The sequence below is a fragment of the Colobus angolensis genome, unplaced genomic scaffold (genome assembly GCF_000951035.1).
Source record: "Colobus angolensis palliatus isolate OR3802 unplaced genomic scaffold, Cang.pa_1.0 Scaffold79, whole genome shotgun sequence".
NCBI lineage: Eukaryota > Metazoa > Chordata > Mammalia > Primates > Cercopithecidae > Colobus > Colobus angolensis.
Window position 1 is genome coordinate 7,553,630 of NW_012121709.1, and position 15,186 is coordinate 7,568,815.

The window sequence follows — 15,186 nt, forward strand, 5'->3', positions numbered from 1 at the left end:
AAAAAAAAAAAAAAAGAAAAGAAAGAAAAATTCAGTTTTGGCGTGAACTCTGCTAAGTCTGTTTAGCACCAATCACCCATCTTCGATTTCTGATCACCCTTGATATCTGATTAGTTTCCTCATCCTCCACCGTCCCCCAGGTGATGTCTGAGTACCCTGGCCTGTCTTCAGCAAGCATCCTCTTAGGTTAGCTGAGCCTGAATCCCTCTGATCCCTGGACTTTCCTCCTAGTAATTTTCCATTCACTGATCCCACCCCCACCCCACCTGCTTCTTGCCTACAAATTCCCATTTACCCATGACCTACTGGGAATCAAATCTAATCTTTCTCCCTTACTGCAAAATCCCATTGCAGGGGTCCCTACATCTATGGAGAAAGTTTCCCTGCCCAGTAAAGTCTTGCTTATCATACTTTGACAAGAGTCATATGAATACATATATATATGTATAATTTTTTTTTTTTCTTTACCGCTCTCCCAAGAGGGCGTTGAGGCTTTAGGAGCTTGGCCACCTTGTAACTGGGGATTCCAACCCAGGGACATCCTTCAAATCCACTGGGCTCCTGTCTCTCTCTTCCCTTTCTGCAGGTCCCCAGGGGAAAGGCAGGATACGACACGCTCTGGGGAAGGTATTTCCAGAGGATGACCTGAGCCCTCAGCCAGGCTAGGGGTTATTAATAGCCAGGCCTTAGTGCGCCTCTCTGGGAGGGCGGCTCCAGCGCCGGGAGCAAGCGGAGGGCGGAGCTGAGCGGAGTGGCCAGGGGAGGAGAGAGTGTCCAGAGAGGCTGGTTGAACTTGGACGCGGCCCCTCCCAGCTCCCCCCACAGCCCAGCTGTTCCCTCCGCGGATTCTCCGGGGCTGGTTCATCACCTCCGAATATTCCTGTGACAGGAGACGCTTGCAAAACCCGCCTCCAGTCTCCAGCAGCAAATAAATAGAAGGCTTGCAGCCCAGGAGGAGCCAGAAGAAGTTTCTAGGCGCGCGTGCCCTGGGTTTATTAAGCTCCTGGCTCCGCTCTAGACCTCAGCGGCTCTGGCTGCCAGCCTGGGCAGCCTGGGAGGACGGTGGCTTGCTGGTCTGTCGTGAGGCCGTGCGGAGAGGGGCCCTCTGGGATTCTGCTGGACCTGCCCGGGGGGTCACCTTTGGGGTCTGGGACCCCAGCCGAGGGGGCACAACCGTCCCTGGCAGTGGTTGGTTCTGCTTCTCCCTGCAGAAAAGCAGCATTTTCGGAAGCTGAAGAATAAGCTAGCCCAGCCACACCACCTTGTTGAGTGACCTTGGGCAGGTGGTTCTGTCTCTCTGAGCCTCTGTTTCCCTCTGAGCTCAGCAGCCACCATGGCTGATGGTCAGATGCCCTTCTCCTGCCACTACCCAAGCCGCCTGCGCCGAGACCCCTTCCGGGACTCTCCCCTCTCCTCTCGCCTGCTGGATGATGGCTTTGGCATGGACCCCTTCCCAGACGACTTGACGGCCTCTTGGCCCGACTGGGCTCTGCCTCGTCTCTCCTCTGCCTGGCCAGGCACCCTAAGGTCTGGCATGGTGCCCCGGGGCCCCACTGCCACCGCCAGGTTTGGGGTGCCTGCCGAGGGCAGGACCCCCCCGCCCTTCCCTGGGGAGCCCTGGAAAGTGTGTGTGAATGTGCACAGCTTCAAGCCAGAGGAGTTGATGGTGAAGACCAAAGATGGATACGTGGAGGTGTCTGGTAAGTCAGGGGTAGGAAGTCGGGGGGTAGGGGGGAGTAGACCTCAGCCCTGGGAATAGCCAGGAGAAAAGTTTCCTGAGGCTGGGACAATGTGACACAGGTGACCTCAGGGCTCAGGAATGCACCCTGCAAAGTTATCTTTATGGAAAACTTCTCTCCCAGCTCCCAGCAGAGATCTTAACCTGCCTGACTCAGCTACTGGGGCCTCTGGGTGCTGATCAATCAGGGTACAGACAGGAAAACAGCAACCACGTTGGATATTTTGACAGAGGGCATTTAATATAAAGAACAGGTTAAACAGATATCAAAAAATTAAAAAACAAAGAAGAAATGGGATTTCATGCACTCCAGCATCACAACACAGGGTCTAGAAGTTCACGTTAAGGCTGAGCAATGATAGTGTTAATATCCACAACTGGTTTCCAGTGAAACACCTCTCCTTGTCCCAGACAAGGAAACTGAGGCTTACCAGTAATTGTAGTAACACTAACTGGTAACTCTGAGTGCTAACTATGTGCTCAGCACTTTGCTAAATACTGTTGCCTATCATATCTCAGCTAACACAACCACCAGAGGAAGTGGGTACTATTTATTTCTTTTTTTTGCAGATGAGGAAACTGAGGTATGGAGAGATTAAAGTAACTTGTTCAAGGCCACCAAAGATTCAGACCCAGGCTGCCTGGGAATTAGGAGGCCAGAAAGAAGGAATGATTCACTGAGCACCTGCTAGGTGCCAAGGGCTGGGCTGACATGCTTATACTTCTTCTCCAAAATCACCCTCAGTCAAGTCCAGAGTAGCAGGGGTGTCTAGGCCCATCTTGCAGTTGAGGAGGATGAGGCCTAGGTGGGACTTGTTCACAGTCATGCCATGAGTCAGCAATAGGAGTGGAGTAGGGACTGGGCCTATCCACAGCTTTAGGCCCAGGGCTCTCACAGCCACATCCCACCCTGGGAGAAAGAAACATACAAGGGGGAAAGAAAGAGAGAAGACAGGAAGCTCAGCCCCTGTTAAGCTGGGCGGCAGAAAAAGCTTTCTTTTCCTTCCCTCCCGCTCCATTAAAAAGAATGTGTTCCCGGCAGAGGCTTGCCTTCCAGAAAATCAGTCAAAGCCATTGCAAACACAGGCTGGGCAGGAACAAGCCCCAGCAATGTTCAGGGGGAGTTTCAAGCCAGTCATGGCAGAATTATAAACATCAGAGGCTCCAGCGGGTGTGGTGGGCTGGGAGACTTGCTGGGGCCATGCGCTGATGACAGGGTCAGCCAGATCTCTGAGTTGGCTGGGAGCCAGGCACGAGTTCCGAAACTGGCTCCAACTCTAACCAGCAGGATGTGCAAATTACTTTACTTCTTTGTGCTTGTTTTGTTTCCTCATCTGGAAATTAGGATTCAAATGGTTATACCATAAAGATTGTTGTATTAAATGAGGTGATGCTGTACAATGTGTACATACCTGTGAAGCCAGAAAATCTGAGACATATCTCAGTTCATTTAGGAAGTTTATTTGCCAAGGTTGAGGACATGTCCATGACACAGTCTCAGGAAGTCCTCCTGTCACATGCCCAAGGTGGTCTGGGCACAGCTCAGTTTTATACATTTTAGAGAGACATGAGACATCAGTCAATATATGTAAGAAGTACATTGGTTCGATCTGGAAAGGCAGGACAACTTGAAGCAAAGGCAGGAAGACTTGAAGTAGGGAGAGGTTTTCCAGGCCACAGGTAGGTGAGAGACAAATTATTCTTTTGAGTTTCTGATTAGCCTTTCCAAAGAAGGTAAGCAGATATGCATCTATGTCAGAGAGCAGAGGGCTGACTTTGAATAGAATGGGGGGTAAGTTGGCCCTAAACAGTTCCAAGCTTGACTTTTCCCTTTAGCTTAGTGATTTGGGGGCCCCAAGATTTATTTTCCTTTCACATTTCTATGACCTGGAACACAAGGAATTAGTAGTATTATTGCCATTGTTGTTGTTATAATGCCAGGCATCCAGGAAGGCCCCAATAAATAATGAATAATACATTCTCTTTGAAACCTGGGTTCAGATCCCAGCACTGCTGTTCACTAGCATGGTGGATGTGGACAAGAAAGTCTTTTCATCCCTCTGAGCTTCATTTCTCCTATCTGCAGAATGGGGATCATAATACTGTCTGTCCCGCAAGAGTGTAGGGAAGATTAAACATATGCAGACTATCTATGATCACATATGCAGAGTGTCTATAAAATGGAGCTAATAATAGTGCTTGGCTGGCATTCTTTAACAGAACGATTATCACCATTCCTTCTGTCCTTGTTTTAATTAGGCTCTTAGTGCTTCCAGCCCAAGTCCAAGGGTCTTCCCTACCCTGTGGCCTCTCTAGGAGACCCTCTGTCCAGCCTGGAGGGCTTTTCCCCGTCCTCTTTTGTAGGTGCTTCATAACAGGTGGGGTCTGGCAGCTCCATGTTGAGATCTCAGCTAAGTATTTTACTAATCCAGAGGCTTTGGGTGAGTCATGCAGTCTCAATTTCCGCATCTGTAAAATGGGGTCATTGGGAGCTTACACAAGACAAAGACAAAGCTTTTCAGATGTACAATTAGTGATATCGGCTAGACAGAATCCAAATTCCCTGAGAGTCCATACAAGCGCTTTCAAAGAAGGAGTTTTAAAAAATAAAATTGATATCAGGAGCTCTATTTAAGAAGCAACTTTTGGGCCGAGTGCGGTGGCTCATGCCTGTAATCAATCACAGCACTTTGGGAGGCCAAGGCGGGAGGATCACTTGAGGTCAGGAGTTTGAGACCAGCCTGGCCAACATGGTGAAACCCTGTTCTACTAAAAACACAAAAATCAGCTGGGCATGGTGGCAGGCACCTGTAATCTCAGCTACTCAGGAGTCTGAGGCAGGAGAATTGCTTGAACCCAGGAGGTGGAGGTAGCAGTGAGCCGAGACCATGCCACTGCATTCCAGCCTGGGCAACAAGAAAGAAGAAATTCTATCTCAACAAATATGAAAAATAAAAATAAATAAAAAGCAATTTTCAAGGGAAGTTGGAAGTCAGATCCAGTTTCCCACCCTGTACCACATAATGACAAATCCGTTCCTCCACACGTATGTGCTAAAGGCCTACATGTGGTGGCTCAGTGGTTCCTCATAAGGACCTCCTAGGAAGTGAGGGTAGGTTAACCCCATTATGCAGATAAGGAAATTGAGGCCCAGAGAAAGTAAACTCACCTGAGATCACCCACTTCTCCCTGGCAGTGTCTGAGATTCAATGTCAGGCCTCTCTGACTGGTTCTGAGCCAGGATGGCTGGATCTACTTCTGGCGGTGTGACCCTGAGCAAATCCCACAGCCTCTGGAGCCTCAGTTTTACTGTTGGTCTTATGAAGAGGTAGACAAGATCAGAATTTACGAAAGTACTTCAAGTGGTTACTAGGCATCTAGAAACAGGAGCAGGAGAGTTCAGAGTCTTATATGGTACCAGTAAAAACAAAATTATAAACAGGTCTTCTCATTGCAGGACTTGTCAGAGCCTTTAAGTCACTAATGCAGTTTATGAATCTCTGAGAGGCAGCCCTGTCTTATCTGACCACGTATGAGTGTCTCATTCAAGGACGTGTTTGGAAAATGCTGGACTAGACAATTTCCAGCAAGCCTCAGATTCCCCTGCCCGCATCCTGCAACCACCAGCCAAGAGATGTTCCCTTCATGGGCCACTGGGCCAGACCCTGGCTAAGATAGAGACTGGAAAGCCCCAAGGCCTTATTCCCACCCCTTCTCCTTAGTCCCAGGGCCTCTGCCTTCCCTGGAAACAGCATCTTCTTTCTTTAGCTGGGCCAATAGTATTCCACTTACATTTCTCTGAGGCATGTTGATAAAAGCATGTCTGCAAGGGGTCTCTGACTTCTAGCCTCTGGATGTATTTTTAAAAATCATAATAATTACTTTTTTCTGTTTACAAAAATAAAATGTCTTCATGATGGAATATGTAGTTATGAAAGCAAAATAAGAAATTAAAAATCACTCATAATCCTTAAGCTGCCCTAATGGAAGTATGCAAATGATAAGCAAATTGAGTTTCAAGATGATCCTCCTCCTAACAATACTCTCTCTAAACCAGGTTAACTCCACCTCCAGGCCCCTCTTAAGGAAATCTTGGAGCCTTCCCTGCCCAGAGATCCTCGCTTCCCTCAGCCCAATACCCTATTTTCAGAGCAGACAGAGGCACCTAGTTTCTGAGAAGCAGTCCTTTCCCCAAACATCAAAATAAACTGCAAGCGTTGACCTTCACATGGTACTTTTGCCACTTCAAAGCCATTCTGTGACTCGCTTGCATTTGCTTCCTACAGTAACCCAATAAGATAGGTGTTGTCACTGCCATTTCGGAGAAGAATAAACTGAGGCTCAGAGGAACTCAGAGATGTGCCAGGAAATGTCAGAGTAGAGACTTAAGTCCAAAACCAAGTATTCCAGAACCTATCTACCTGCTTTTGAATCTTTGCACCAGTCACTTCCAAACTGTGTGACCTTGGGTACAGCACTTAACCTCTCTGAACTACAGGTTTCCTATCTACAAAATGATAATAATGAAACTGCCTGCTTGTATTATCATTTTACTATAATTATTTAAGTTTGTTGCAAAAATTAAAGGAGTTGATATAGATAAGGTGCTTAGAACAGTGGCTGACACCAAGGAAGCACTATATTACTTTGCTGTTATTATTTGTATCATCAGTTATTCTTCCCAGGACACCAGGATGCAGGAGGATTCTCGGATGCAAAAGGGCTGAGTCAGAGGCACTGGCCTGTCCCCAGGGGAAGCAGGTCTCCCGGCGCCCTGGCTATGGGGAGGGTACCAAAGAACAGACAGTGCTCTTCCGGGCACAGGCCTGTGTTACAGCCAGGCAGTTGGTGGTCACGGAGCTGGCAGCACAGGATAGATGGTTTAAGCGGCCACACATTCGCAGAATAGCATGTTCTGCTTAGCCAGACACTCCAGTTTAAAACGAATTTCTTTTCCTGAGAGCAATTTAGCAATACAGATTAAGCCTTAGAAATTCTGGAAGTTGGATTAGTCTTCAGTTAATCCTAAAGAAGTCACAGGGCCTGGTGTAAAGCTACAAGAATGTTCAGGGCCATGAAGTTCTCGCCAATGTTGGAAACTCCTCAGTGCCCCAAAGTAGGGGATTGGTTAAATTAGCTCTTATGTATTCCTCAATAGAACACTGCAGCCATTAAAAATTGTGTTGTCAAAGAATATTTGGTAATATGGAAAAGTAATTATAATGTGTTAGCAAGAAAAAAAAATAAGTTCCAAACATAATGCAGAGAACTATCCCATTTGATAGAACACCGATATACATGGATACTATGTAACATTTACACATTTCTGAGAAACATAGGAAAGCCAGAACATATGAAATATATTATTAGTAGCTTCCTTGGGGTGACAGGATTATGGGTAGTTTTGATGGCTTTTTTATTTTTTTAAATTTTTTCTTTTGTTGTTGTTGTTGTTATTTTTAAATTTAGAGACCAGATCTCACTCTCTTGCCCAGGCTGGAGTGCAGTAGTGCATTATAGCTTACTGTAACCTCAAACTCCTGGGCTCAAGCAATCTTCCCACTTCAGCCTCGCAAATAGCTGGGACTACAGGCATGCACCATCACGCCTGGATGATAATAATAATATTAATTACTATTATTATTATTATTACTATTTTGAGACAGAGTCTCGCCCTGTCACTGGGCTGGAGTGCAGTAGCATGATCTCAGCTCACTGCAACCTCCACCTGCCAGGTTCAAGCAATTCTCCTGCCTCAGTCTCCCAAGTAGCTGGGACTATAGGCATGTGCTACCACGTCCAGCTAATTTTTGTATTTTTAGTAGAGACGGAGTTTCACCATGTTGGCCAGGATGATCTCGATCTCTTGACCTCGTGATTCACCTGCTTTGGCCTCCCAAAGTGCTGGGATTACAGGCATAAGCCACCACGCCCTGCCTATTATTATTTTTTAGAAGCAGCGCCTCTCTATGTTGTCTAGGCTGGTCTCAAACTCCCGGCCTCGAGTGATCCTCCTGTCTCCCAAAGTGCAGACACTATAGGAGTGAGCCACCATGCCCCGCCTATTTTCTACATTTTCTAACGTACACATGCATTATCTTAAAGCACAAAAAAAGCTATCAACAAAGAAATAATTAAAAGTAATTAGCTTTAAGTTGTCAATTTAAAAAAAATCTGGGCTGCTATATTCAACAGTTATTTACATTCTAGATTTCAAGGCCTCTCAGAAGCACCTCCCTGTGTAAATGAGAGTTCTTGTCTCCAGAAGGTGGCCCCACAAATGAGGACTGAAAAGTCACAGCCGAATGGCCCCACTGTTGTACTAATCTTGTTTGTTTAAAGAGAAACTAGAGACACCCTCTTTATTAAAGAAAAACAGGGGAGAGACTGAGAGAATTAGAAGGTGCTATATACATTACTAGATCAAAACCAGTTTAGGCCCAAGCCTTCTCGTAATTTCATCTTTCTCCTCCCTAAGGGGTTTGGGAAGCCCTCTTGTACCGCAGGGTAAGAGGCAGGAGGGCTGGTGGAATTTCACATCCACAGTGCTCTCAGGAAAAGCTCGGTGTTTTTGGTAGATTGAAGCATTCTTTTTCCAGGCTGTGCTTTCACTACTGGCTACAGATAATGTGGCTTAAAGAGCTAAGCGGGAGCTGGAACAGACAGAAATTCAAGAGCAGAGGGGCGTCAGGCCGTAGAACTTGGCCTAGACTCAGAGAGAGCTGATTCAAAGCTCAGAGCCACCACGGACCTGCTGGGTGACCCCAGATCCATCACCAGGCCTCAGTTTCCATGTTGGAAACAAAGGGAGAACGACGTCTGAGCTCAGAGTTAGGAAAGCACTCTGTTGGCTGTAAAGCAAGCTACATGGCAGAGTTGCCCTCAGCACGTGACCCCACTTCAAGCCTGCCACCCAGTCTGGGATGTCAGCCCCAGGGTTCTACTGGCAGGTTAGAGAAGAGGAGTCAGGTGGGAGACTGGGAAGATTTGGTACAACACATGGCCCAGCTTCTGTGATTTCCTCAGACTAACCCTTCATTACCTACAAACCACGGTCAACGCCTCCTTTCCATCAATTACCTTATTTCACCTTCATAGCCAGCCTTGGAGGTGGACTAAATGGGTCTGTATGGCAGATAAGGTCCTTGAGGCTTAGACAACCGGAGTCTCTAGGGTAGACCTAAGCCACACAGCAAGGCAGGTCCAGGTTCAGGATTTGAACCCAAGCCTGAGTCCTGAAGGATGCCCAAGCAACATAGATGCTGACACGCCACACTTTTCTTCCTTCCAGGCAAACATGAAGAGAAACAGCAAGAAGGTGGCATCGTTTCTAAGAACTTCACAAAGAAAATCCAGTGAGTAACCTGAAGTCATGGAGCTCAGGGTGGGAGTGGAGGAGGGGCACACCTGGGATCCATGATCTGGGGTCTCTCCCTCTTGGGCATCTCTTTTTTAAGACACGTCCTTGGGGCAGGGAATTGAACCCTCACACCCAATGAGAAGACAGTGTCCCAGCAGACCTGTAATAGGGTCCCAGAAGGGGTAGCACATAGATTGCATCATCTCATCTGCTCAGTGCCCTGTGAGGTGGGTATTAAAACCCTATTTTATTTATTTATTATTTATATATTTATCTGGAGACCGAGTCTCACTCTGTCACCCAGTCTGGAGTGCAGTGGTGTGATCCTGGCTCACTACAACCTCCACCTCCTGGGTTCAAGCGATCCATGTGCCTCAGCCTCCCGAGTAGTTGGGATTACAGGCATGTGCCACCATATCCGGCTACTTTTTTGCATTTGTTTAGTAGAGATGGGGTTTCGCCATGTTGCCCAGGCTGGTCTCGAACTCATAGGCTCAAGCGATGCACCCACCACAGCCTCTGAAAGTGCTGGGATTAGAGGCTTGAGCCACTGCACCTGGGGAACAACCCCTTTTTATAGACTAAGCATCTGAGGGTAAGTGAGACAATGCCTTGTCCATAATCACACAGCCCCTACCCATGGGGCATAGCTGAGGGAGGACCCCTGTCACCAACCAGAAAGACTATCCCCTGATTCTCCAAATGCTCCAGCAGAATATCTTGCAGGCTGCTTGCTCTGCCTCTGCCCAGCCGGGAGAGTGAGCACCTTCTCTAGAGCATCCACAAAAATGAAGCTGGAAAGTGTCCTGAGAGCACTGCATACTACCCAGAGGGGTTTGGAGGCTGAGAGATTGGGACAGAGGAAGGGCTATTTTGCTGAGCGGAGGGAGTAAAGGGGATTCATGTTTAACAGGGAAAGCTGGGGGACCATGAGAGCAGCCAAAGACAATCAGGCTGAGGCCATGAACCAAAGCTACCATGAGCCCCTAACTGGCAGTACCTATAGGGAGAAGAGTTGCACAGTGTGGTCATGATGGCCGCACTTAAACAACTGCCAGGTGCTTCATACATACCTTCTCTCTAATCAGCAATCAGCGTCACTCCACTGTGTGCATTTCTGGCCCTAAACTCTCTCTCTCTCTCTCTTTTTTTTTTTTTGAGATGGAGCCTCGCTCTGTCTCCCAGGCAGGAGTGCAGAGGCACGGTCTCAACTCACTGCAACCTCCGTCTCCTGGGTTCAAGCAATTCTGCTGCCTCAACCCCCCGAGTAGCTGGGATTACAGGTGCATGCCACCATGCCTGGCTAATTTTTGTATTTTTAGTAGAGACGGGGTTTCACCATGTTTGACCAGCCTGGTCTTGATCTCCTGACTTCAAGTGATCTGCCCACCTCTGCCTCCCAAAGTGCTGGGAGTACAGGTGTGAGCCACTGTGCCCGATTCCTAAACTCTTTTCCAAGCCATTGTTGCATTTAGCCTTTGCAGCAAAAGTGTGCATCGGGGAGAAGAGACATGACCCTCCTTGCAATATGGGGAAACTAAGTCTCCCACAGGTGAAAGGACATACCCAAGGTCTTTAAAACTAGAATTTACAAGGGCCCAGAATAGATCCCTGACCTCTGAGTTCCACACTCAGTCCTTGAGCAAGGAATGCTGTTTCCTCATCTGTGAAAGGGATGCTGATTCCAGCCTTGCAGGGTTCCTGGCTGAAAGTGACATGAGGTCACGGCCCAGCGTAGGTCCTCATAAGTGGCAGTTCATTATTACTATTGTTGTTGTTGACTCTTGACTTCTCCATCAGCCTTTGCGAAGACATTCTGTTTCTGGAGAGATCACACTAGCTGAATTCTGAGGCTTCTTCCAGCTTTGGGATTCTACATTCCTGTCTCTTGCCCCACGTGTCCGTCCCTGGCCCTGCCAGAGCCTCTGCAGTTCTTGGAAGCCTGTGGACACTTCCTGATAAGGCAAACGCCAAACCGTTTGTTCTTCATGTTGGCTGGCTTGCCTGACATCTCCGTGCCCCACACCTCTCCCTGGCATAGTAAGCAGATTAAACATTGCTGAAGGGAGAGGAAGGAAGGCGACGGGGAAGCTGATGTCAAGGCTCAAATGAGGTCTCAGGGTGGAGTCACAAGCAGGGCATAGCTGTAAAAGGGAATGAGTGAGAAAGAAGTGAATTAATCATCTTAAAAGGGATTTGTGTGTGTGTGTGTGTGTGTGGATTTCACAAGCTCCAAGGCCTTAGGGGAGGTAGCTCACTGGAAGTAACCTGATGGGAAATGCCTGAAATTGAAATTGCTCCAAGCTGGTGCTCAGCTGCTGAGCTGGGCTAGTTGTTAAAATATTCAGCGGTTTCCAAACTTTTTGGCACCACAGACCAGTTTCAGGGAAGGCAATTTTTCCATGGACTAGGGGATGAAACTGTTCCACCTCAGATCATTGGGCATTAGATTCCCATAAGGAGCGCAACCTAGATCCCTCACAAACACAGTTCACAATAGGGTTCAAGCTCCTATGAGAATCTAATGCCACCGCTGATCTGACAGGAGACGGAGCTCAGGCAGTAATGCTGGCTGAACTGCTGCTCACCTCCTGATGTGTGGCCTGGTTCCTAACAGGCCACAGATGGGTACTGGTCCATGATCCAGGGACCCCTGAATATTGGCTAGCTATTGCCCTGAGCCCTCCCTAGACAACCCCAGTCACTCTAATCCTATCCCCAGGACCCTCTAAACCTCTCCACCTTCCAACAACTAAAGGGTCCGAGGACCCTCCTCCATCATTATGACATGCATCCATCCCTTCTGAATGGTCAGTGCCCAGCTGCACCAGTTGTTAAATATTTTGAATCTCAGCTCCAGGTGCAGGGAGTCCTGGCTCCATGAGAAAGTGGGTGGGTAACTTGGGGCAACTTGCTTAACTGCCCTAACCTTCCATTCCTGCATCCCTGCATCCCTGCATCCCTGCATGGAGGGGTTGTGATGGGAGTGAGAGAATGTGTATAATGCATTAAGCATGGAATACAGACTCAGGGCTTGGTCCGTGGGAATTAATGTTATGAAAAGGCTTCACAAGGCTGGACTCACACTCCAGCAGCTGGGACTCCTGGGAGCTCCTGGCTCTGCCCCGACTCTAGACACCAAGGATTCGAACTGGAGTCCGGGACACCTTTGGACCAATCTCAAGAGGCCTCCTTGCCTCCTCTCCCAGGGAAACGTCCGGTCATTAGAGGACAGGGAGATTTCTTCAGCCAGGCTGAGATCCTTGGAGATTTCCACCCCGGCAGGATGCTGCAGTTGTTTGCCTTAACTGTGGCAAGGAAATTCATCCCAACACATCCATCTCTGTGTGAAAGGCCCCATTTGCACTGAATAAGGAGGAGAGGGAGAGGTCTTGGGTTTCCTATCAGGCTGGGAGCAGGGCAAGGACTGCAGCTGGCCTCTTTTGCACACTCAACCTGGATAAGAGAACAGGAAGACAAGGGTGCAGGAAATTACCAAGGGAGGATGCCTGGAACCAAAGCAAACTTTATTTTCCTCGTTCCACATCTTCCCAGATATCTGTTCTGCCCCTTATGACACCTATGACATGCCCAGAACCAATCTAAGAGTTTTATAGATTTAATTTTATTTAATCTTTAGAATAATCCTATTGAGTAGGTTTGTTTTGGTTTGTTTGTTTGTTTTTTAGAGATGAAGCCTGGCTCTGTCACCCGGGCTGGAGTGCAGTGGTGCCATCTTGGCTCACTGAAACCTCCATCTCCCAGGTTCAAGCGATTCTCCTGCCTCAGCCTCCCAAGGAGCTGGAACTAAAGGGGTGCACCACCACACCCAGCTAAATTGTTTTCGTATTTTTAGTAGAGATGGGGTTTCACCATGTTGGCCAGGCTGGTCTCAAGCTCCTGACCTTAGGTGATCCGCCCGCCTCGGCCTCCCAAAGTGCTGGGATTCCAGGCGTGAGCCACCATGCCTGGCCTTGAGAAGGTATTATCAAGCCCATCTTGTGGATAAAGAGACTGAAGCTCAGGGGAGTAATGGGATTCAACTAAGGTCACACAGCGAGTAAAGAACGGATCTGGAATATAGTATTATTAAGCCTTAAAATAGAAGGAGGCTGGGTGCAGTGGCTCATGCCCGTAATCCCAGCACTTGGGAGGCCAAGGCGGGCAGATCACTTGAGGCCAGGAGTTCGAGACCAGCCCGGCCAAGATGGTGAAACCCCATCTCTACTAAAAATACAAAAATTAGGTGGGTGTGATGGTGCACACCTCTAATCCCAGCTACTCGAGAGGCCGAGGCAGGAGAATCACTTGAACTCAGAGGCAGAGGTTGTAGTAAGGCAAGATCGTACCACTGCACTCTAGCCTGGGTGACAGAGGAAAAAAAACAAGGAAATATTGCCATTGGCAACAGCAGGGATGGAGTAGAGGACATTCTGCTAAGTGAAGTAAGAAAGACACAAAAAGAGAAATACTGCATGATCTCACCATATGTGGAATCTAAAATAGTCAAACTCACAGAAGCAGAGAGTAGGGTGGTGGTTGTCAGAGGCCAGTGTGGGGTGGGAAATGGGGAGATGTTGGTCAAAGGGTACACGGTTTCAGTTTTGCAAGATAAGTAAGTTCTGGGGGGCTAATGTACGACATGGCAATGATAGTTTACAATATTACATTATATATTGAAAATTTGCTAGTACCGTTGCAAAATTAATCTTCTTAACTTAAATGTAATCTTCCCGACACACATAGATACACAAAATATATGTTAATTAGCTTGACTCTGGTGATCACTGTATTCACCATGCATATATATATCAAAACATCAAGTTGTATACCATATATATAGAGATATATACAGTTTTATATGCCAATGATATCTCAATAAAGCTGTTTTTTTAAAAAAGAGCAGATTGGGACCTGAGCACAGCTCTCAACTTTCAAAGTCCACGACCTTCCTATCTGGTTAGGGGAAATCAAATTACAGTCATTTGCAATACCGTCATTCGCATCCCGTCTTCACTATTTTTTGCCTTATATGCTTACATTGCTATACCATGATTTACTAAAGGTTTATTTTTTCTTTTAGATCAACTCATTTTTGATAAAGTTAAATTCTCATCACTAAAATGTTCACTGAGGAAGGCAATCATGAAATAAATCCAATGAAAGCAAAATGTGGTTAAATTCTAACTAGATAATATTTCCTGCCTACGGGCCTCAGCTCTTTCATTGTTAAAAAGGGAAGGTAGCAAGTGATAGAGGCTAAAGGCGTTAAAGGCATATTAGTACTTAGCGGAGACATTCCTTCAGATGTACGTAGAAGCACTGAAAGAGAAATGAAGAGGAATTACTTCCCACCAAGTGAGTTCAACATGCAAGTCACCTGGTGAGAGACCTTGGACATGTCTATATCTCTGAGCCTCAGTTTCCCCATAAGTTATATGAGACCATTGTCATGGACAATCAGGAAGATCCTTTGGGACCCTGACACTCTGTGGTTCAATGATACTGCAGTTTGTATGATACTCCATCTTGCTGTCAAGATGCCAACATGTAAGGCCAAAGACTGCAACGTAATTCTCACACCACCCTAAGAGGTGGATACTATTATTGCCCCCCTTTTTCTGCAAAGAAATAGGTTCAGAGAGGCAAGATCACCAGCCCCATGTTGTGTGGTCAGGAAGAGTCAGAATTTGAATGCAGGTTGGCCTGCCTGCAAAATCCATGCTCTAGGCCATAGCTACCCTGTCACACTGTACCTAGTGTGCACTGGGTTGGTGTGCACATGGTTAAACAGTCAGCCCATCCCCAGCAGTGGGAGGGAGTTGTAAACTTTTGACTTTGTCTCTGCTTCAAAATCTTGACTTGGCAGCTTTCTAGTTCCCTCTTTTTCTTCCAAATGTGCTTCCCAGAAGCACCCTTGTTCATCTCCATGGTTCCAATTTGGCAAGGAATCTCCTGGGTAGATATGGCTCATGTGGCTACAGGATGCTGTACATACAAATAAAGAAAGAAAGAAAGAGAGAGAGAGAGAGACAGAGAGAGACAGAAAGAAAGAAGAAAGGAAGGAAGGAAGGAAGGAAGGAAGGAA

General features: G+C 47.2%; 1 protein-coding gene across 1 annotated transcript in view; it reads left to right on the plus strand.

Moving 5' to 3' along the window:
• The first annotated feature begins 677 nt into the window (after positions 1-677).
• The window catches only part of HSPB8 (heat shock 22kDa protein 8), a 17,971-nt gene continuing 3,462 nt past the window's right edge, over positions 678-15,186 (plus strand). The window contains exons 1-2 of the mRNA XM_011928719.1: positions 678-1,700; positions 9,030-9,093. Of these exons, the coding sequence (XP_011784109.1) occupies positions 1,334-1,700; positions 9,030-9,093 (431 nt within the window). The 5' untranslated portion in view covers positions 678-1,333. The remainder of the gene's footprint in view (positions 1,701-9,029; positions 9,094-15,186) is intronic.